Source organism: Panulirus ornatus, chromosome 9 (genome assembly GCF_036320965.1).
Source record: "Panulirus ornatus isolate Po-2019 chromosome 9, ASM3632096v1, whole genome shotgun sequence".
Classification (NCBI taxonomy): domain Eukaryota; kingdom Metazoa; phylum Arthropoda; class Malacostraca; order Decapoda; family Palinuridae; genus Panulirus; species Panulirus ornatus.
In genome coordinates, this window is record NC_092232.1 from 46,540,294 (window position 1) to 46,562,870 (window position 22,577).

At 40.2% G+C, this 22,577-nt stretch overlaps 1 protein-coding gene across 1 annotated transcript in view; it reads right to left on the reverse strand.

Moving 5' to 3' along the window:
- na (sodium leak channel non-selective protein na) overlaps window positions 1-22,577 on the reverse strand; it is a 175,986-nt gene that overhangs the window by 48,923 nt on the left and 104,486 nt on the right. Inside the window, exon 21 of the mRNA XM_071665125.1 lies at window positions 22,275-22,395. Coding sequence (XP_071521226.1) covers window positions 22,275-22,395 — 121 coding nt within the window. The remainder of the gene's footprint in view (window positions 1-22,274; window positions 22,396-22,577) is intronic.

Below are 22,577 nucleotides of genomic sequence, written 5' to 3' on the forward strand. Positions count from 1 at the left end.
ACCCCTGCCGCAAACCTACATTCACTGAGAACCAATCACTTTCCTCTCTTCCTACACGTACACATGCCTTACATCCTCGATAAAAACTTTTCACTGCTTCTAACAACTTGCCTCCCACACCATATATTCTTAATACCTTCCACAGAGCATCTCTATCAACATAAATGGAACTACTGACTTAAAAAGGCTGAGTACATTAAGAAAAAGTGGACTTTGCTTACTACCTCCCTTAAGTGATTCAACAATTTGCAGTAGTATGTAGGGGGCCACAAGACCCATGGCACTCAAAAAAAAAGATCCCTTAAAGCACATGAAAGCATCTCCTTTGAACTCCTATTAGGTATCTATGTTCTTAGATATAGCTTTTACCAATGGCAATGAACTATGAGGTAGAATAGAGCTTATAAGGAGGTACATATCTTTCTTCTATATATATTCCTGTTTCTACACCAGTAATTCAATGGACAAGAATCCTCTCATCTACCAATCATGCATATGTTTCTGTACTGTTTTTGGTCCTGTACATTCTACATCAATATTTTCATTCATGTTCTAACCTTTTTTTTTTTTTTATTATACTTTGTCGCTGTCTCCCGCGTTTGCGAGGTAGCGCAAGGAAACAGACGAAAGAAATGGCCCAACCCCCCCCATACACATGTATATACATACGTCCACACACGCAAATATACATACCTACACAGCTTTCCATGGTTTACCCCAGACGCTTGACATGCCTTGATTCAATCCACTGACAGCACGTCAACCCTGGTATACCACATCGCTCCAATTCACTCTATTCCTTGCCCTCCTTTCACCCTCCTGCATGTCCAGGCCCCGATCACACAAAATCTTTTTCACTCCATCTTTCCACCTCCAATTTGGTCTCCCTCTTCTCCTCGTTCCCTCCACCTCCGACACATATATCCTCTTGGTCAATCTTTCCTCACTCATTCTCTCCATGTGCCCAAACCACTTCAAAACACCCTCTTCTGCTCTCTCAACCACGCTCTTTTTATTTCCACACATCTCTCTTACCCTTACGTTACTCACTCGATCAAACCACCTCACACCACACATTGTCCTCAAACATCTCATTTCCAGCACATCCATCCTCCTGCGCACAACTCTATCCATGGCCCACGCCTCGCAACCATACAACATTGTTGGAACCACTATTCCTTCAAACATACCCATTTTTGCTTTCCGAGATAATGTTCTCGACTTCCACACATTCTTCAAGGCCCCCAGAATTTTTGCCCCCTCCCCCACCCTATGATCCACTTCCGCTTCCATGGTTCCATCCGCTGCCAGATCCACTCCCAGATATCTAAAACACTTCACTTCCTCCAGTTTTTCTCCATTCAAACTCACCTCCCAATTGACTTGACCCTCAACCCTACTGTACCTAATAACCTTGCTCTTATTCACATTTACTCTTAACTTTCTTCTTCCACACACTTTACCAAACTCAGTCACCAGCTTCTGCAGTTTCTCACATGAATCAGCCACCAGTGCTGTATCATCAGCGAACAACAACTGACTCACTTCCCAAGCTCTCTCATCCCCAACAGACTTCATACTTGCCCCTCTTTCCAAAACTCTTGCATTTACCTCCCTAACAACCCCATCCATAAACAAATTAAACAACCATGGAGACATCACACACCCCTGCCGCAAACCTACATTCACTGAGAACCAATCACTTTCCTCTCTTCCTACACATACACATGCCTTACATCCTCGATAAAAACTTTTCACTGCTTCTAACAACTTTCCTCCCACACCATATATTCTTAATACCTTCCACAGAGCATCTCTATCAACTCTATCATATGCCTTCTCCAGATCCATAAATGCTACATACAAATCCATTTGCTTTTCTAAGTATTTCTCACATACATTCTTCAAAGCAAACACCTGATCCACACATCCTCTACCACTTCTGAAACCACACTGCTCTTCCCCAATCTGATGCTCTGTACATGCCTTCACCCTCTCAATCAATACCCTCCCATGTTCTAACCTACTATCAGTATTTTCCCCAGTAATATCTACAAAAAGGACACATCTTTAACTAGACTACATTATCAAGTTACTCTTTATAAGCACATCTCTAATCGACTGACTGACCTAAACCCAACATAAAAGTTTTATATATATATTTGAACACTTCTAGAGATCAATTACAACAACTCTTTTGAATACACCTCTGTTATTAATAACCATTTTTTTTTTCATGTTAGCTAAGACAGCAAAGGCAACTGAAGTCCCAATCTAAGTCATCTCATTATTTCTCTCTCTCTCTCTCTCTCTCTCTCTCTCTCTCTCTCTCTCTCTCTCTCTCTCTCTCTCTCTCTCTCTCTCTCTCTCTCTTCATATTTCTTTCATAAATATTTGCCATTTCCTGCATTAGCAAGGTAGCATCAAGGACAGTTGTATATATATCTTAGCCTGAGGCATGTGCCCATTTAATCAATCAACCCCTAGGGGTGGATGAACAACTGGGCTGACAGTGGAACAACTGTTGCAACTAGGATTCAAACCTATGTACTTTACCCTGGGCAGCTTGAGAATGCATCTGAATCAGGAATGCTAACCTTGTACAACACTATCCTTTGTTCAATTAAATGGATTCCTACACTACCAGAGGTTACCTACATCTTGGCTACTAATTATGAAAACCCTTACCATTAACTTTGGAAATAATCTCCTCCCTACACAGAGGACATTTCACATGAGCAGTTTTAAAAACAGACTCTGTTTCATAACTACAGTGAACAAAACGCCTTCATTTCATATCACTACGTTCTTCATTACCAGAAAAACATGGCAGGTTGTCTCTTAATCACAGAAGTATGGTTCATCTTATCATAGATAACAAAGTCTATTCACTTAAACTGTCTTATTTCAGGCACTTCCTATTTCTTCTATCCTTAACACATCTGCACACAAGTGGATGAAACCTCACAATACCCCTAAGGTGAATGAGACCTGCACAGTAAGCAGTCTGCCAAACATAAATGTTTAGGATAATTAATAATGTGAGACACTATTTTTGGTCTTCTTGTTTTTTACTCATTTTTCTTCATACAAGACTGCTCTATATCACATACGCCATCATTACAGCAAGTTTTTTGAAATACGTACTACCAATTGTGCATAAATGTTTAGAGCAATTTATAAGACTACCTTGGTTTCATATACCTATCTACAAGCTTTTGTTCATATATGGCTGCTCTATAATATCATGTACACCAAATAGTATATCTTATACCAAAATCACCAACATGAAGCAAACTTGTTGATCACCACTAATTCACACACATTCTAATTTTCACTTTCTAATAATGTGGAATATTTCTTTTCAACCATTCTTTCAATAATGCATTACCCAAAAAAGATGAACAGGAAATCATTAAAAAAAGCTCGAACACCCAAAAATGGATTTTTCAATGCATTCTAATGGATTTGGACTAAAACTGCTGCATCCAGTGTGGACCAAGGTAAGTATTCTGAAAGACACTTGTTGCATCACACATGTGTGAGTGTTAATGTATAAACTTATTTCATACATCTTAGAACAACAAAAACTATCTTATTCCAAATTTTGGATCAATTTTAGTGAAGAGCCAACAAGAGCTCTGTATAATGGAATGTCTGCCTCAATTCTAATTCTTGAATGTAAAACCTTTCATGAATGCAAAACCTTAGCCTTCCTAGATAAAGAAAGACCACGATGGAACAACAGATGGATAACTTATGCAGTACAGCTGGAATCAGATTAGATATATTAAAGAAGGAATGTGTAAAAGAGGTATGTGGCATAAAGAAACCATTTGAAAGAAGTGTGGATGATATGTTCCTATACAATGGATGGAATGTGAGAGGTCATTGGAAATGATGCACGAAAGTAACAGTAATGATAAAAATGAGATATACTGCGAGAGATAAATAAATGCAGTAGATGTGTTACTTTGGGCTCAAGAATCATGTTTATGAGGGTGGAATTACAAATAAAAATGTAATCTCCACATATGGTAACCATAAAACCAGATTTTCTGCAAATTTTAGAAAGATTATCAAAACACATTAAAAAGTTAGCTTTCAGCTTGTGAAAAGTTTCTGAGTCAAATCCATGTAGTTCTACAATGCTACACTGCTATATGAATGACATCTGCAAGAAAGGCAAACACAACAAAAAAAAGCTACAATCACACTTAATGCATGCAAAATACATAACTCTGTCGTGTTCTGATGAATAGTACAAAAAAACTACACTGATCAATAACGTAAATGCAATCACTTGCTACAACTATACTCCATGCTCATCCATGATAACACTGCCGTGTTTCCAAACTCATCTACCTTCACTGCCACTCTCTTATGACTGTGAAGTCAGTAATGTTACATTTTGTTCCAGTTAACAATAAATCTATCAATGAATGCTTTACTTCTCTCTGAGTTGGCTTACTATTCACCTGAATAATGATATTCTTTCTGTGATCATACCACGGATTTTGGTGGTGTAATTCTGAGATCTATGAAACTTTTTCTTTCCAGAACACCTCTGTCAAAATTAGAAATGCCACACTAATGCACAAACTTAAAAATTTGTAATTATTTTTCTAAATGATGATAATGACCTACAATAAGAAGGTCCTTTCATTTGCAGATGACATTACATTACCATCAAAACACAATGAAATCACCTAACAACTTTTCAGTGAACCGGTGGACATTGCTAACCATGATGCATTGAGGGGTCACATAGGTTCGAATCCTGGTTGCAGCAGTTAGTCAGCAAAAAAAGCTGTTCAACCACCCATATGGGTTGGTCAATATATTGGGTAACTGGCTTAAACTGGGTTATATTATATCATATATCTCTTTATCACTATCAATATTACTATCATACCTGATTGCCATTTCCTGCATTAGCAAGGTAGCACTAGCAAACAGATGAAGAAAAGCCACATCTGCTCACATCCATACACAAGCTATAATGTGTAATACACCAAAATATCAGCTCCCTATTCATATCCAGGCCCCTCACACCTTTCCATGGTATACCCTGGATGTTTCACATGCCCTGCTTCAGTCCACTGATAGCATGTTGACCCCTGTGTAACACACTGTCCCAGTTCAATCTATCCCACGCAGGCATCTCACCCTCCTGCATGCTGAGGCCCTAAAAGCTCAAAATCATTTTCACTCCATCCTTCCACCTCCAATTTGGGAATCCAGATCTTCCCATTCCCTCATATTTGACATATATATCCTCTTTGCCAGCGTTTCCTAACTCATGGAAAGTTTTGTGGTTTCTGGATGTGAAAAGGGAGCTGTGGTTTCGGTGCATTACACGTGACAACTACAGACTGAGTGTGAACGAATGTGGCCTTTGCTGTCTCTTCCTAGCACTACCTCGTGCACACACTGGGGGGAGGGGGGTGCCATTTCATATGTGGCAGGGTGGCAGAAAAAAAAATACCATGGAAAGTTCTGTAGGGCCTGGATGTGGAAAGGGGGCTGCGGTTTCGGTGCATTATTACATAACAGCTAGAGACTGAATGTGAACGAATGGGGCCTTTGTTGTCTTTTCCTAGCGCTACCTCGCACACATGAGGAGGGGGGGGGATTGTTATTTCCTGTGTGGCGTGGTGGCGATGGGAATCAATAAAGGCAGACAATATGAATTATGTACATGTGTATATATGTATATGTCTGTGTGTGTATATATATATATATATATATATATATATATATATATATATATATATATATATATATATATATATATATATATATATGTATACGTTGAGATGTATAGGTGTGTATATTTGCATAAGTGGACGTGTATGTATATACATGTGTATGTGGGTGGGTTGGGCCATTCTTTCGTCTGTTTCCTTGCGCTACCTTGCTAATGTGGGAGACAGCGACAAAGCAAAATAATAATAATAATAATAATATATATTTATCACTGGGGATAGGGGAAAAAGAATACTTCCCATGCATTCCTCACATGTCGTAGAAGGCGACTAAAGGGGATGGGAGTGGGGGGCTAGAAACCCCCCTCCCTGTATTTTAACTTTCTAAAAGGGGAAACAGAAGAAGGAGTCACGCGGGAAGTGCTCATCCTCCTCGAAGGCTCAGATTGGAGTGTCTAAATGTGTGTGGATGTAACCAAGATTAGAAAAAAGGAGAGATAGGTAGTATGTTTGAGGAAAGGAACCTGGATGTTTTGGCTCTGAGTGAAACGAAGCTCAAGGGTAAAGGGGAAGAGTGGTTCGGGAATGTCTTGGGAGTAAAGTCAGGGGTTAGTGAAAGGACAAGAGCAAGGGAAGGAGTAGCACTACTCCTGAAACAGGAGTGGTGGGAGTATGTGATAGAGTGTAAGAAAGTAAACTCTAGATTGATATGGGTAAAACTGAAAGTGGACGGAGAGATATGGGTGATTATTGGTGCATATGCACCTGGACATGAGAAGAAAGAACATGAGAGGCAAGTGTTTTGGGAGCAGCTGAATGAGTGTGTTAGTAGTTTTGATGCACGAGACCGGGTTATAGTGATGGGTGATTTGAATGCAAAGGGGAGTAATGTGGCAATTGAGGGAATAATTGGTGTAAATGGGGTGTTCAGTGTTGTAAATGGAAATGGCGAAGAGCTAGTAGATTTATGTGCAGAAAAAGGACTGGTGATTGGGAATACCTGGTTTAAAAATAGAGATATACATAAGTATACATATGTAAGTAGGAGAGATGGAGAGCGTTATTGTATTACGTGTTAATTGATAGGCGCGCGAAAGAGAGGCTTTTGGATGTAAATGTGCTGAGAAGTGCAACTGCAGGGATGTCTGATCATTATCTTGTGGAGGCAAAGGTGAAGATTTGTAGAGGTTTTCAAAAAAGAAGAGAGAATGTTGGGGTGAAAACAGTGGTGAGAGTAAGTGAGCTTGGGAAGGAGACTTGTGTGAGGAAGTAACAGGAGAGAATGAGAACAGAATGGAAAAAGGTGAGAACAAAGGACATAAGGGGAGTGGGGGAGGAATGGGATGTATTTAGGGAAGCAGTGATGGCTTGCACAAAAGTGTAGGAGGTAGGCAGATTAGAAAGGGTAGTGAGTGGTGGGATGAAGAAGTAAGATCATTAGTGAAAGAGAAGAGAGAGGCATTTGGACGATTTTTGCTGGGAAATAATGTAAATGAGTGGGAGATGTATAAAAGAAATAGGCAGGAGGTCAAGAGAAAGGTGCAAGAAGTGAAAAAGAGGGCAAATCAGAGTTGGGGTGAGAGTATCATTAAATTTTAGGGAGAATAAAAAGACGTTTTGGAAGGAGGTAAATAAAGTGCATAAGACAAGGGAACAAATGGGAACTTCAGTAAAGGGGGCTAATGGGGAGGTGATAACAAGTAGTGGTCATGTGAGAAGGAGATGGAGTGAGTATTTTGAATGTTTGTTGAATGTGTTTGATGATAGAGTGGTAGATATAGGGTGTTTTGGTCGAGGTGGTGTGCAAAGTGAGAGGGTTAGGGAGAATAATTTGGTAAACAGAGAAGAGGTAGTAAAAGCTTTGCAGAAGATGAAAGCCGGCAAAGCAGCAGGTTTGGATGGTATTGCAGTGGAATTTATTAAAAAATGGGGTGACTGTATTGTTGATTGGTTGGTAAGGTTATTTAATTTATGTATGACTCATGGTGAAGTGCCTGAGGATTGGCAGAATGCTTGCATAGTGCCATTGTACAAAGGCAAAGGGGATAAGAGTGAGTGCTCAAATTACAGAGGTATAAGTTTGTTGAGTATTCCTGGGAAATTATATGGGAGGGTATTGATTGAGAGGGTGAAGGAATGTACAGAGCATCAGATTGGGGAAGAGCAGTGTGGTTTCAGAAGTGGTAGAGGATGTGTGAATCAGGTGTTTGCTTTGAAGAATGTATGTGAGAAATACTTAGAAAAGCAAATGGATTTGTATGTAGCATTTATGGATCTGGAGAAGGTATATGATAGAGTTGATAGAGATGCTCTGTGGAAGGTATTAAGAATATACGGTGTGGGAGGCAAGTTGTTAGAAGCAGTGAAAAGCTTTTATCGAGGATGTAAGATATGTATACATGTAGGAAGAGAGGAAAGTGATTGGTTCTCAATGAATGTAGGTTTGCGGCAGGGGTATGTGATGTCTCCATGGTGTTTAATTTCTTTATGGATGGGGTTATTAGGGAGGTGAATGCAAGAGTTTTGGAAAAAGGGGCAAGTATGCAGTCTGTTGTGGATGAGAGAGCTTGGGAAGTGAGTTGTTGTTCGCTGATGATACAGCACTGGTGGCTGATTCATGTGAAAAACTGCAGAGGCTGGTGACTGAGTTTGGTAAAGTGTGTGAAAGAAGAAAGCTGAGAGTAAATGTGAATAAGAGCAAGGTTATTAAGTACGGTAGTGTTGAGGGACAAGTCAATTGGGAGGTAAGTTTGAATGGAGAAAAACTGGAGGAAGTGAAGTGTTTTAGATATCTGAAAGTGGATTTGGCAGCGGATGGAACCATGGAAGCGGAAGTGATTCATAGGGTGGGGGAGGGGGCGAAAGTTCTGGGAGCATTAAAAAATGTGTGGAAGTTGAGAACATTATCTCGGAAAGCAAAAATGAGTATGTTTGAAGGAATAGTGGTTCCAACAATGTTATATGTTTGCAAGGCATGGGCTATGGATAGAGTTGTGCAGAGGAGGTTGGATGTATTGGAAATGAGATGTTTGAGGACAATGTGTGGTGTGAGGTGGTTTGATCGAGTAAGTAATAATTGGGTAAGAGAGATGTGTGGTAATAAAAAGAGTGTGTTTGAGAGAGCAGGAGAGGGTGTTTTGAAATAGTTTGGTCACATGGAAAGAATGAGTGAGGAAAGATTGACCAAGAGGATATATGTGTCAGAGGTAGAGGGAACGAGGAGAAGTGGGAGACCAAACTGGAGGTGGAAAGATGGAGTGAAAGAGATTTTGAGTGATCGGGGCCCGAACATGCAGGAGGGTGAAAGGCGTGCAAGGAATAGAGTGAATTGGAACGATGTGGTATACCGGAGTCAACTTGCTGTTAATGGATTGAACCAGGGCATGTCTGGGGTAAACCATGGAAAGTTCTGTGGGGCCTGGATGTGGAAAGGGAGCTGTGGTTTCGGTGCATTATTACATGACAGCTAGAGACTGAGTGTGAACGAATGTGGCCTTTGTTGTCTTTTCCTAGCACTACCTCGCACACATGAGGGGGGAGGGGGTTGTTATTCTATGTGTGGCAGGGTGGCGATGGGAACAAATAAAGGCAGACAGTATGAATTATGTACATTTGTATATATGTATATATCTGTGTGTGTATATATATGTATACGCTGAGATGTATAGGTGTGTATATTTGCATATGTGGACGTGTATGTATATACATGTATATACATATACTCTGTTGCTGTCTCCCGCATTAGCGAGGTAGTGCAAGGAAACAGACAAAAGAATGGCCCAACCCACCCACATACACATGTATATACATACACGTCCACACACGCACATATACATACCTATACATTTTAATGCATACATATATATACATACACAGACATATACACATAAACACATGCACCTAATTCATACTTGCTGCCTTTATTCACTCCTGTCAACACCCCGCCACACATGAAATAGCATCCTCCCTCCCTCGCGAGGTAGCACTAGGAGAGGACAAAAGGCCACATTTGTTCACACTCAGTCTCTAGCTGTCATGTGTAATGCACCGAAACCACAGCTTCCTTTCCACATCCAGGCCCCACAAAATTTTCCATGGTTTACCACAGACGCTTCACATGCCCTGGTTCAATCCATTGACAGCACGTCGACCCTAGTATACCATATCATTCCAATTCACTCTATTCCTTGCACGCCTTTCACCCTCCTGTATGTTCAGGCCCCAATCACTGAAAATCGTTTTCGCTCCATCCTTCCACCTCCACTTTGGTCTCCCACTTCTTGTTCCCTCCACCTCTGACACATATATCCTCTTTGTCAATCTTTCCTCACTCATTCTCTCCATGTGATCAAACCATTTCAATACACCCTCTTCTGCTCTCTCAATCACACTCTTTTTATTACCACACATATCTCTCACCCTTTCATTACATACTCAATCAAACCACCTTACACCACATACTGTCCTCAAACATCTGATTTCCAACACATCCACCCTCCTCTGCACAACTCTATCTACAGCCCATGCCTCGCAACCATATAACATTGTTGGAACCACTATTTCTTCAAACATACCCAGTTTTGCTCTCCGAGATAACGTTCTCGTATTCCACACATTCTTCAATGCTCCCAGAACCTTCGCCCCCTCCCCCAACCTGTGACTCACTTCCGCTTCCATGGTTGCATCCGCTGCCAAATCCACTCCCAGATATCTAAAACACTTTACTTCCCGTTTTTCTCCATTCAAACTTACCTCCCAACTGATTTGTCCCTCAACCCTACTGCACCTAATAACCTTGCTTTTATTCACATTTACTCTCAGCTTTCTTCTTTCACACACTTTACCAAACTCAGTCACCAGCTTCTGCAGTTTCTCACACAAATCAGCCACCAGCACTGTATCATCAGCGAACAACAACTGACTCACTTCCCAAGCCCTCTCATCTACAACAGACTGCATACTTGCCTTTCTCTCCAAAACTCTTGCATTCACCTCCCTAACGACTCCATCCATAAATAAATCAAACAACCAAGGAGACATCACACATCCTTGCAGCAAACTGACATTCACTGGGAACCAATCAGTTTCCTCTCTTCCTACACGTACACATGCCTTACATCCTCGATAAAAGCTTTTCACTGCTTCTAGCAACTTACATCCCACACCATACAATCTTAATACCTTCCACAGAGCATCTCTATTAACTCTATCATATGCCTTCTCCAGATCCATAAATGCTACATACAAATCCATCTGTTTTTCTAAGTTTTTCTCATATACATTCTTCACTTCTCCAGATCCATGAATGCTACATACAAATCCATCTGTTTTTCTAAGTTTTTCTCATATACATTCTTAACAGCAAACACCTGATCCACATATCCTCTACCACTTCTGAAACCACACTGCTCTTCCCCAATCTGATGCTCTGTACATGCCTTCACCCTCCCATATTATTTCCCAGTAATACTCAACAAACTTATACCTCTGTAATTTGAACACTCACCTTTATCCCCTTTGCCTTTGTACAATGGCACTATGCATGCATTCCGCCAATCCTCAGGTACTTTACCACGAACCATACATACAATGAATATCCTCACCAACCAGTCAAAAACACAGTCACCACCTCTTTTAATAAATTCCATACCAACATCATCCAAACCCGCCGCCTTGCCGGCTTTCATCTTCCGCAAAGCTTTCACTACCTCTTCTGTTTACCAAATCATTCTCCCTGACCTTTTCACTTCGCACACCACCTCAACCAAAACACCCTATATCTGCCACTCTATCATCAAACACATTCAACAAACCTTCAAAATAGTCACTCCATCTCCTCTCACTTCACCACTACTTGTTATTACCTCCCCATACATATACATATATGTATATATATATATTCATTTATTTATCAATTATACTTTGTCGCTGTCTCCTGTGTTAGTGAGGTAGAGCAAGGAGAGAGACGAAAGAATGGCCCAACCCACCAACATACACATGTATATACATACACATCCACACACGCACATATACATACCTATACATTTCAACACATAAATATATATACATACACAGACATATATATATATATATACACATGTACATAATTCATACTTGCTGCCTTTATTCATACCCATCGCCACCCCATCACACATGAAATAACAACCCCCTCCCCCCACACGCGTGCAAGGTAGCGCTAGGAGAAGACAACAAAGGCCACATTCGTCCACACTCAGTCCCTAGCTGTCATGTATAATGCACACAAACTACAGCTCACTTTCCATATCCAGGCCCCACAACACTTTCCATGGTTTACACACATATATACCGCAATTTCTAAAAGAAAAAAAAGAGTAAACAGAGAGTGCTCATCCCCCTCGAAACCTCAGATTTGGGTGTCTGAATGTGTGTGAATGCAACCAAGATAAGAAAGAAGAGATTGGTCATATGTTTGAGGAAAGAAATATGGATGTTCTGGCTATGAGTGAAACAAAGCTCAAGAGTAAAGGGGAAGAATGGTTTGGAAACATCCCGGGAGTATAGTCAGGGAATGGTGGGAGGACGAGAGATAAAGGAGTAGTACTACACCTGAAGCAGGAGGTGTGGGAGTGTGTTATACAGTGAAAGAAAGCAAATTTTACATTGATATAGGTAAAACTGCTAGTGGATGGCAAGAGATGGGTGATCCTTGGTACTTATGCACCTAATCATGAGAAGAAAGATCATGAGAGGCAAGTGTTTTGGGAGCAGCTGAGTGAGTGTGCCAGCAATTTTGGTGCACAAGACCTGTTATTAGTGATGGGTGATTTGAATGTGAAGGTGAGTAATAAGGCAGTTGAGGGTATAATTGGTGCACATGGGGTATTCAGTGCTGTAAATGGAGAAAAAGGTGAAGGTCTTGTGGATTTGTGTGCTGAAAAAGACTGTTGATTGGGAATACCTGGTTTAAAAAGAAAGATTTACAAAAGTATACTTATGTGAGTAGGAGAGATGGTCAAAGGGCAGTATTAGAATACATTTTAATTGATAGGCATGTAAAAGAAAGACTTTTGGATGTAAATGTGCTGAGAGGGACAACTGGTGGGATGTCTCATCACTACCATGTGAGGCAAAAGTGAAGGTTTTTAGAGGTTTTTAAAAAAGAAAAAAATGTTGGGAGATGAGAGAGGTGAGCATAAGTGAGCTTGGAAAGGAGACTTGTGTAAAGAATTACCGGGAAAGATTGAGTGTAGGATGGCAAAAGGAGAGAGCAAATGAAGTGAGGGGGAAAAGGTGAGGAATGGCATGTATTTAGGGAACCAGTGATGGCATGTGCAAGAGATGCATGAACAGAAACAGTATCAAGTGGTGGGATGAAGTCATTAGTAAAAGAGAAAGAGAGGCGTTTGGATTCATACTTACAAGGAAGGAGTGCAAATGACTGGGAGATGCATGAGAAAGCAGTAGGAGGTCAAGAGGACAGTGCATGAGTTGAAAAAAAGGGCAAATGAGACTTGGGGTTAGAAAGTGTCATTAAACTTTAGGGAGAATAAAATGTTTTGGATGAAGGTAAATAATGTGCAAAAGTCAAGACAACAAATGAGAACATTAGTGTAGGGGGCAAGGGAGGAAGTGATAAGAGGTAGTGTTGGAGTGAGGAGGAGATGACGCAAGTATTTTGAAGGACTGCTGAATGTGTTTGATGACAGAGTGGCAGATGTAGGGTGTCTTGGTTGGGGTGGTGTGTGAAATAAGAGGGGTCAGGGGGAGTGGTTTGGTGAAAAGAGAAGAGGACTGGATGGTATTGCAGTTGAATTTATTAAGAAAGGGGGTGACTGTGTTGTTGATTCGTAGGTAAGGATATTCACCATATGTACGGATCATGGTGAAGCGCCTGAGTTTTGGCGGAATGGAGGTATAGTGCCACTGTATAAAGGCAAAGGGGATAAAGGTGAGTTTTCAAACTAAAGAGGCATATGTTTGTTGAGTATATCAGGAAAATTATACAGGAAGGTATTGACTGAGATGGTGAAAGCATGCAGAGAATAAGATTGGGGAGGAGAAGTGTGGCTTCAAATGTGGCACAAGATGTGTAGATCAGGTGTTTGCTTTGAGGAATATGTGTGAGAAATATTTATAAAAACAGATGGATTTGTATGTATCATTTATGGATCTGGAGAAGGCATGTGATAGGGTTGATAGAAATGCTTTTTAGAAGGTCTTAAGAATATATGATGTAGGAGGTAAACTGCTAGAAGCAGAGAGAAATTATTATCATGGGTGTAAGTCGTATGCATGAGTAAGAAGAAAGGAGAGTGAATGGTTCCCAGTGAAGGTTGGTCTGCAGCAGGGATGTGTGAAGTCCTCATGGTTGCTTAATTTGTTTATGGATGGGGTGGTTAGGGAGATAAATGTGTGGTTAGGGAGATAAATGCAAGAGTTTTAGAGAGAGGGACAAGTATGCAGTCTGTTGGGGATGAGAATGAGAGGGCCTGGGAAGTGAGGAAGTTGTTGTTCAACAATCATACAGCACTAATGGCTGATTTGAGTTAGAAACTGCAGAAGTTGGTGACTAAGTTTGAAAAAGCATGTGAAAGGAGAAAGCTGAGGGTAAATGCAAATAAGAGTAAGGTTATTCAGTTCAGCAAGGTTGAAAAACAATTTGAAGAAAAATTGGAGGAAGTAAAGAGTTTCAGATATCTGGGAGTGGACTTGGCAGCGACTGGAACCATGGAAGAGAAAGTGAGTATTAAGGTAGGGAGGCGGTGAAGGTTCTAGGAGCAATGAATAATGTGTGGAAAGAGAGAACATTATCTTGGAGAATAAAAATGGGTATATTTCAAGGATTAGATACGGTGGTGCAGAGAGGGCTGATGTGTTGGAAATCAAATGCTTTAGGACAAAATGTGGTGTGAGGTGGTTTGATCGAGTAAGTAGTGAAAGGATGAGAGAGTTGAGTGGTAATAAAAAGAGTGTGGTTGGGAGAGAAGAGAGTGTGCTTAAATGGTTTGGACATATGGAAAGAATGAGTGAGGAAAAGCTGACAAAGAGGATATATGTGTCAGAAGTGGAGGGAACAAGGAGAGCCGGAAGACCAAACTGAAGGTGGAAGGATGGAGTGAAAAAGATTTTGAGCTATCGGGGCCTGAACATGCAGGAGGATAAAAGTCGTGCAAGAAACAGAGAGAGTTGGAACAACATGTTATACTGGGGTCATTGTGCCATCAATGGACTGAACCAGGGAATGTGAAGCTACTGGGGTAAACCAAAGAAAAATCTGTGGGGCTTGGTTGTGGATACAATCCTATCCCAATATGTCTGGAACTCAATTCTTTACAATAACAGTACACCCCTCCCATCCAAAGATATCTTATAACCAACCACCTTCCCCAAGTAGAAATAAAAAGTTTACCCCTTGCTCACACTTCAGCATTCAATACTCATAGATATCCCCACCTTAAAAAAATTATCTGACAATACATTTACAATGAAATGACCCAGCAAGCACTGGTAACTGCCTTTCCAACTCTAGAACATCACCCCACCAGTCATACACCCATATGCAGCCACAGTCCCCATACATTTACTAGTTTCACTTTCCTGTATGTGTTCCAGATATCACCTATCCCTACAGTACTTCCAGTAATGAATAATCAAGTCCCAAGACCCTTCATGCAACTACTACAATGAAGACAATGACTACTTACTGCTCAACTGCTCCACACATTCCAAACATAAACATTCATACATCACTATAATGTAGTACCTGTGGTCTTGCAGTAAGTAGTAGTTGGTAGGCAGCTAACGATCAGGGAGGTATATTACTAGTACTATCTGCCTGGGTATAGGGAGAGTTAGTAATGGCTGCATAATGAGCTAACACTTCAGTGGTTATCAAATTTCACCCCTCTGTCCCAGGAAGCTGTTTTTTCTTCTTCCTTACCCACATATGGACCACTTACATTCTTTCTACAAACATACAAACTCTCCTTGTCAGACATAACATTTAACAGCAATGAACTCACACAGCTCAGTCTTCATAACTCTCGATTTTCCAGCAATGAGTACAATTAGTGTACACTAGCCCTACCTTTTGGCAAAATGGTAGAGGCAATAGATAAAAGTATTAGGTAGGAACATTTAGGCTGGAGCATTAGGTAGAAATATTAGATAAAAGTACCAGGCAGGAGCATTCGGTAGAAGCAGTCAGTAGGAACATTAGGTAGAAGCCTCTCTGCAAACACTGCGTTAGAGTTTCTCTCTGCCAGTGGCCTGTTAAGGGTGAGGCACTAAAGGCTATGAAGCAGCACTGGAGTTCTATAGTTATAAAGACTATTGCTGTGGCCACCCCCTTCAGGGAGTTCCAGTTGGAACAGGCATCAGAGATATAGATAGATAGTCCTGCCAGGTGTACATGGCAGGCTTCCTGTTTGCTGCAGGGTCTCCAAGAAGGAGGAACTGGTTTCTGGAGTGAGAAGGTAGATAGATACTGCTTCCCAGTATGTTTGAACCTTCTATATTTTCTTAGTGGCTCTATTTACAATAACTTTCTAAACACATACTCAAGGATATCAAAAACACAGTCCTTTATAAAATAGATAGGTTTGGATGAATTTGGCCAGGCTGAATTCTTTCATAACCATCAATGATATCATCTTAAACACCATCATGGTGCAGTACAATGTTTCAAAATTTATCAATTACAGCCTATGATGTTTAGCGCAGTAAAAAGAAATTCATGTCTGATTTAGAGAGGTGCTGCAATTTGTATATTGAGAACTGTGTATCATATATTTAGTTTACATACTCTACAATTCTGCAGCATTTATACACAGGGAAATTTTAAATAAAATTCAGTATGTCGTTGTGCAATAATTCACCAATGAGTAGCATAACATTCACCGATGAGCAATGATCGTTGTACAATAATTCACCAATGAGTAGCATAACATTCACCAATGAGCTAGACATATCAATATAAAGTCTAATTATGTGAACAATACTGCCAATAATAGCTCCTCCAACAGAATACAGTCATCACACCTACTGATGAATACTTTTATCACCAAGAGGCAACATCTATTACACATTCTAATAATATTAAATACTATACCAAAAATCATCTGCACTTCCAGTTTCCCAAAGAGATACTTTAACTATTAACATTATTCATCTATTTATATATATATCATACTTTGTCGCTGTGTATATACATACACATCCACATACGCACATATACATACCTATACATCTCAACATATACATATATATACACACACAGACATATATATATATATATATATACACATGCACATAATTCAAACTGTCTGCCCTTATCAATTCCCGACGCCACCCCGCCACACAATGAAATACCAACCCCCCCACTGCATGTGCGCGAGGTAGCGCTAGAAAAAGACAACAAAGGCAACATTCATTCACACTCAGTCTCTAGCTGTCATGTATAATGCACTGAAACCACAGCTCCCTTTACACATCCAGGCCCCACAGAACTTTCCATGGGTTACCCCAGACGCTTCACATGCCCTGGTTCAATCCATTGACAGCACGTCAATCCCGGTATACCACATTATTCCAATTCACTCTATTCCTTGCATGCCTTTCACCCTCCTGCATGTTCAGGCCCCGATCACACAAAATCTTTTTCACTCCATCCTTCCACATCCAATTTGGTCTCCCACTTCTCCTCGTTCCCTTCACCTCTGACACATATAACCTCTTTGTCAATCTTTCCTCACTCATTCTCTCCATGTGACCAAACCATTTCAAAACACCCTCTTCTGCTCTCTCAACCACACTCTTTTTACCACCACACATCTCTCTTACCCTTTCATTACTTACTCAATCAAACCACCTCACACCACATATTGTCCTCAAACATCTCATTTCCAGCACATCCACCCTCCTGCGCACAACTCTATCTATAGCCCACGCCTCGCAACCTTATATCATTGTTGGAACCACTATTCCTTCAAACATACCCATTTTTGCTTTCCAGGATAACATTCTCGACTTCCACACATTCTTCAATGCTACCAGAACTTTCGCCCCCTCCCCCACCCTATGATTCACTTCCGCTTCCATGGTTCCATCCGCTGCCAAATCCACTCCCAGATATCAAAAAACACTTCACTTCCTCCAGTTTTTCTCCATTCAAATTTACATTGGGAGCCAATTGACTTGTCCCTCAACCCTACTGTACCTAATAACCTTGCTCTTATTCACATTTACTCTCAGCTTTCTTCTTTCACACACTTTACCAAACTCAGTCACCAGCTTCTGCAGTTTCCCACACGAATCAGCCACCAGTGCTGTATCATCAGCGGACGACAATTGACTCACTTCCCACGCTCTCTCATCCACAACAGACTGCATACTTGCCCCTCTTTCCAAAACTCTTGAATTCACCTCCCTAACAACTCCATCCATAAACAAATTAAACAACCATGGAGACATCACACACCCATGCTGCAAAGCTACATTCACTGAGAACCAATCACTTTCCTCTCTTCCTACACGTACACATGCCTTACATCCTTGATAAAAACTTTTCATTGCTTCTACCAACTTGCCTCGCCTCCCACACCATATATTCTTAATACCTTCCACAGAGCATCTCTATCAACTCTATCATATGCCTTCTCCAGATCCATAAATGCTACATACAAATCCATTTGCTTTTCTAAGTACTTCTCACATACATTCTTCAAAGCAAACACCTGATCCACACATCCTCTACCACTTCTGAAACCGCACTGCTCTTCCCTAAGGTGACGCTCTGTACATGCCTTCACCCTCTCAATCAATAACCTCCCATATAATTTCCCAGGAATACTCAACAAACTTATACCTCTGTAATTTGAGCACTCACTTTTATCCCCTTTGCCTTTGTACAATAGCACTATGCAAGCATTCCGCCAATCCTCAGGCACCTCACCATGAGTCATACATACATGAAATAATCTTACCAACCAGTCAACAATACAGTCATTCCCTTTTTTAATAAATTCAACTGCAATACCATCTAAACCTGCTGCCTTGCTGGCTTTCATCTTCTGTAATGCTTTTACTACCTCTTCTCTGTTTACCAAGTCATTCTCCCTAACCCTATCACTTTGCACACCACCTCGACCAAAACATCCTATATCTGCCACTCTATCGTCAAACACATTCAACAAACCTTCAAAATACTCACTCCATCTCCTTCTCACATCACCACTACTTGTTATCACCTCCCCATTTGCCCCCTTAACTGATGTTCCCATTTGTTCCCTTGTCTTACGCATTGTATTTTCCTCCTTCCAAAACATCTTTTTATTCTCTCTAAAATTTAATGATACTCTCACCCCAACTCTCATTTGCCCTCTTTTTCACCTTTTGCACCTTTCTCTTGACCTGCTTCTATCTATTATACATCTCCCAGTCATTTGCATTATTTCCCTGCAAAATCATCCAAATGCCTCTCTCTTCTCTTTCACTAATAATCTTACTTCTTCATTCCACCACTCACTACCCTTTCTAATCTGCCCACCTCCAACGCTTCTCATGCCACAAGCATCTTTTGCACAAGCCATCACTGATTCCCTAAATACATCCCATTCCTCCCCCACTCCCCTTACATCCTTTGTTCTCACCTTCTTTCATTCTGTACTCAGTCTCTCCTGGTGCTTCCTCACACAAGTCTCCTTTCCAAGTTCACTTACTCTCACCACTCTCTTCACCCCAACACTCTCTCTTCTTTTCTGAAAACCTCTACAAATCTTCACTTTTGCCTCCACAAGATAATGATCAGACATCCCTCCAGTTGCACCTCAGCACATTCACATCCAAAGTTCTCTTTCGTGCGCCTATCAATTAACACGTAATACTATAATATACTATAATATACTATACTATACTATATTATATGAAATTTCATCTGCACTTCCAGTTTCCTATGAAGAAATTCTTACAAATGGATATTTAATGCAAAATAAACTTTCAAATAAGTGGGCAGAATCTCATACTTTCTTATATGCTTGAGTTTTACTATCTATCTATATCTCTTGCCACCTGTTCCCTTCAGGAACTCCCTGTATTGCTATATTTTATATCAAGTATGAAAACTTTTACTAATCCCTTTCCAAGTGTACAATCAAAGACACAACTATCTTCCCTGATTTTGGTGAAAACTTAAGAGAATAGGTTAAGCCAATCCACACACATGTATGTGACACTTATGTACAGGTGGCAGGCCTGGTAACCATGAAACAAGTTGCCAGTTCACCATTTACTGTTCGGTGGTGCTTAGAGATGGTATAGGTATAGTGAAATACAGATGTGGAACATGTTTGACTATGGCTCACACAAGCTATGGTCACCATAACTCCAACATACACCAGTTCCAGCAATAAATCATGTCATGTAAAACTATCAGGTGATAACATAACACGTGAATGTAGACTGCCAAACATTTTGACGTCTCATCTGTTGACAACTTTCAGATTATGACTGCCCTTAAAAATATGTTGTTCCATATCAAATATTGTTCAGCAGTCAGGTATCCAAATCATAAATAGCAATTGTGCATGAATGTTTCAAAACATTATCCGAATGGCAACCCGAAATTTCCAACCAATCATGTGCACCAACCAACCACATGTTGTCTCTAGCTGACTTTCATAATGTTTTGAGGTTTAACTCATCATCAGACAAAACAGGGAACATAGTTGTGTCTTAGACTGTGCACTAAAAGAGGTCATACCATTGTGATTACTACAGTCTGCTAGATCCTAATTCAAAGAGAATTACTCCATTTACATCCTTAGCACATGCTTCCAGTTTTCTTGGGAGACATTTTAACATAAGAATATTCTATGCGAAATAATGAAACTCAAATAAGAGAACAGAATATCCCTCATACATTCCTTCTTTCTTTCAAACTGTTCGCCATTTCCCGCATTAGCGAGGTAGCGTTAAGAACAGAGGACTGGGCCTTTGAGGGAATACCCTCACCTGGCCCAATTCTCTGTTCCTTCTTTTGGAAAATTAAAAAAAAAAACGAGAGGGGAGGATTTCCAGCCCCCCCTCATACATTCCTATACACTAAAATTATACCATCTATCTATATCTCTGATGCCTGTTCCCACCTGGAACTCCCTCAAGGGGGTGGCCAAGGCAAAAGAGTCTCCATAACTAGTGAACTCCAATTCTGCTTCTTAGCCTTTAGTGCCCCACCCTTAACAGGCCACTGGCAGAGGGCAACTCTAGTGCAGTGTTTGCAAAGGCTCCTCCCTAGTGTTCCTACTGACTACTTCCACCTAATGCTCCTACCTAAAGTTCCTAAGAATTGCTTCTATCCTTTGCTTCCACCATTTTCCCAAAATGTAGGGCTAGCACATAGTGCTAACCACAGGAAAATCTAAAGTTATGAAGAATGAGCTGTGTGAGTTAAGTGTTGTCATGTGTTATATATGACTAGGAGAGAATATGTTTGTAGACAGAATGCCAGTAGTCCAACTGTGAGAGAGGCAGAAAGAAAAGACGCTTACCTGGGTCAGAGAAGTGCAACTTGATAACCAATGAAGTGCTACCTCACTGCACAGCCATTACTAACCCTCACAATACACAGGCGGGTAGTTGGCTGTCTACCAACTACTGCCTACCCACAGCTTTACTGTACTGTTAAATTCTGAATCTAGCACATAAACTTTTTCTAATCCCCTTACAAGTGTGCTGTGAAAAAGATCATACCATGGTGATTACTGCACCCTGCTATATCCTCATTCAGAGAAAATTGTATCTAAATGCTTAACACATGCTTAATATCTATACCTGGTGTCACTATTACTTAATAAGCAAAAAAGAGCTGTTCATTTATTAGGCTGTACCATATACAAACTGAAGTAAAATGGTACATCTATCTTGTATGCAAATGTGGTTCTGTACTTTTATCAGGTCAGTAAATTAATATAATAACTGCTATAAAATCTTGACCGCATACTGTCTTATGAACACAATGATGACTTAAAAGTACTATCTGATTGTAAGTTATAAAAAAGTAACTAAAACTTGACTTCAATTTTCAATAATAAAATACCAATAATAAAAACGAGCAAAAACATTTATGAAGCATCATTAGTAATACAGATAACTAACAACTCCAGATATGATGTTTTGTATCCCTGAAATTCTACAACTGAATTTACCAAGAAAAAGTTGATTTCTCAAAAATTCTGCTTAACTTTGCTCGACAACTCCCAAACCAGTAAAAGAAACTAAATATTTCAAAACACACGGACTAATGGTTCAAACTATATTTGTCCAACAGAATATACCTTCATCTCTTATCTTTGACAAATAGGCTGTCATGCAAAGATGCGGAAACACTATCTGTGTTCTTTGCCTACAACAAAGTAAGAAAAGATAGCACTACATTTCAACTCTACTTCAAAAGTTTACAGACAAACAATTATCATGCCAACAACAAACAAGAATGCTTCACAGGGACATGTTTACGTTGGGGTAACACCACACAGAATAAATGGAATACCATTCATATTTACATGAATGGATTTGGAGGCAACTTACAATGCCAAGCCGAATTTTTAATACGTCACGAATGTCTAGCCAGCCCTTGAATGAAAGGACCTCAAAAAGGGCCAGCATAGCATTCCCAATGTTGTCAAAGTTGAAGCGTCTTGGATTGGCCCTGTGTTTTGGGTATAATACAATTAGCTATTGAGTTTTACTAGAAAGAATCCTAGTCCATACAAGAAGACGGCAAATATGCTATTCTATTTAGAAGGAACATTCTAAGTATAATATGCAAGTAGCATTACGCTCAAAGAAAATTACACAGCTTGTATATTACACTTCTACCAATACAGTGTT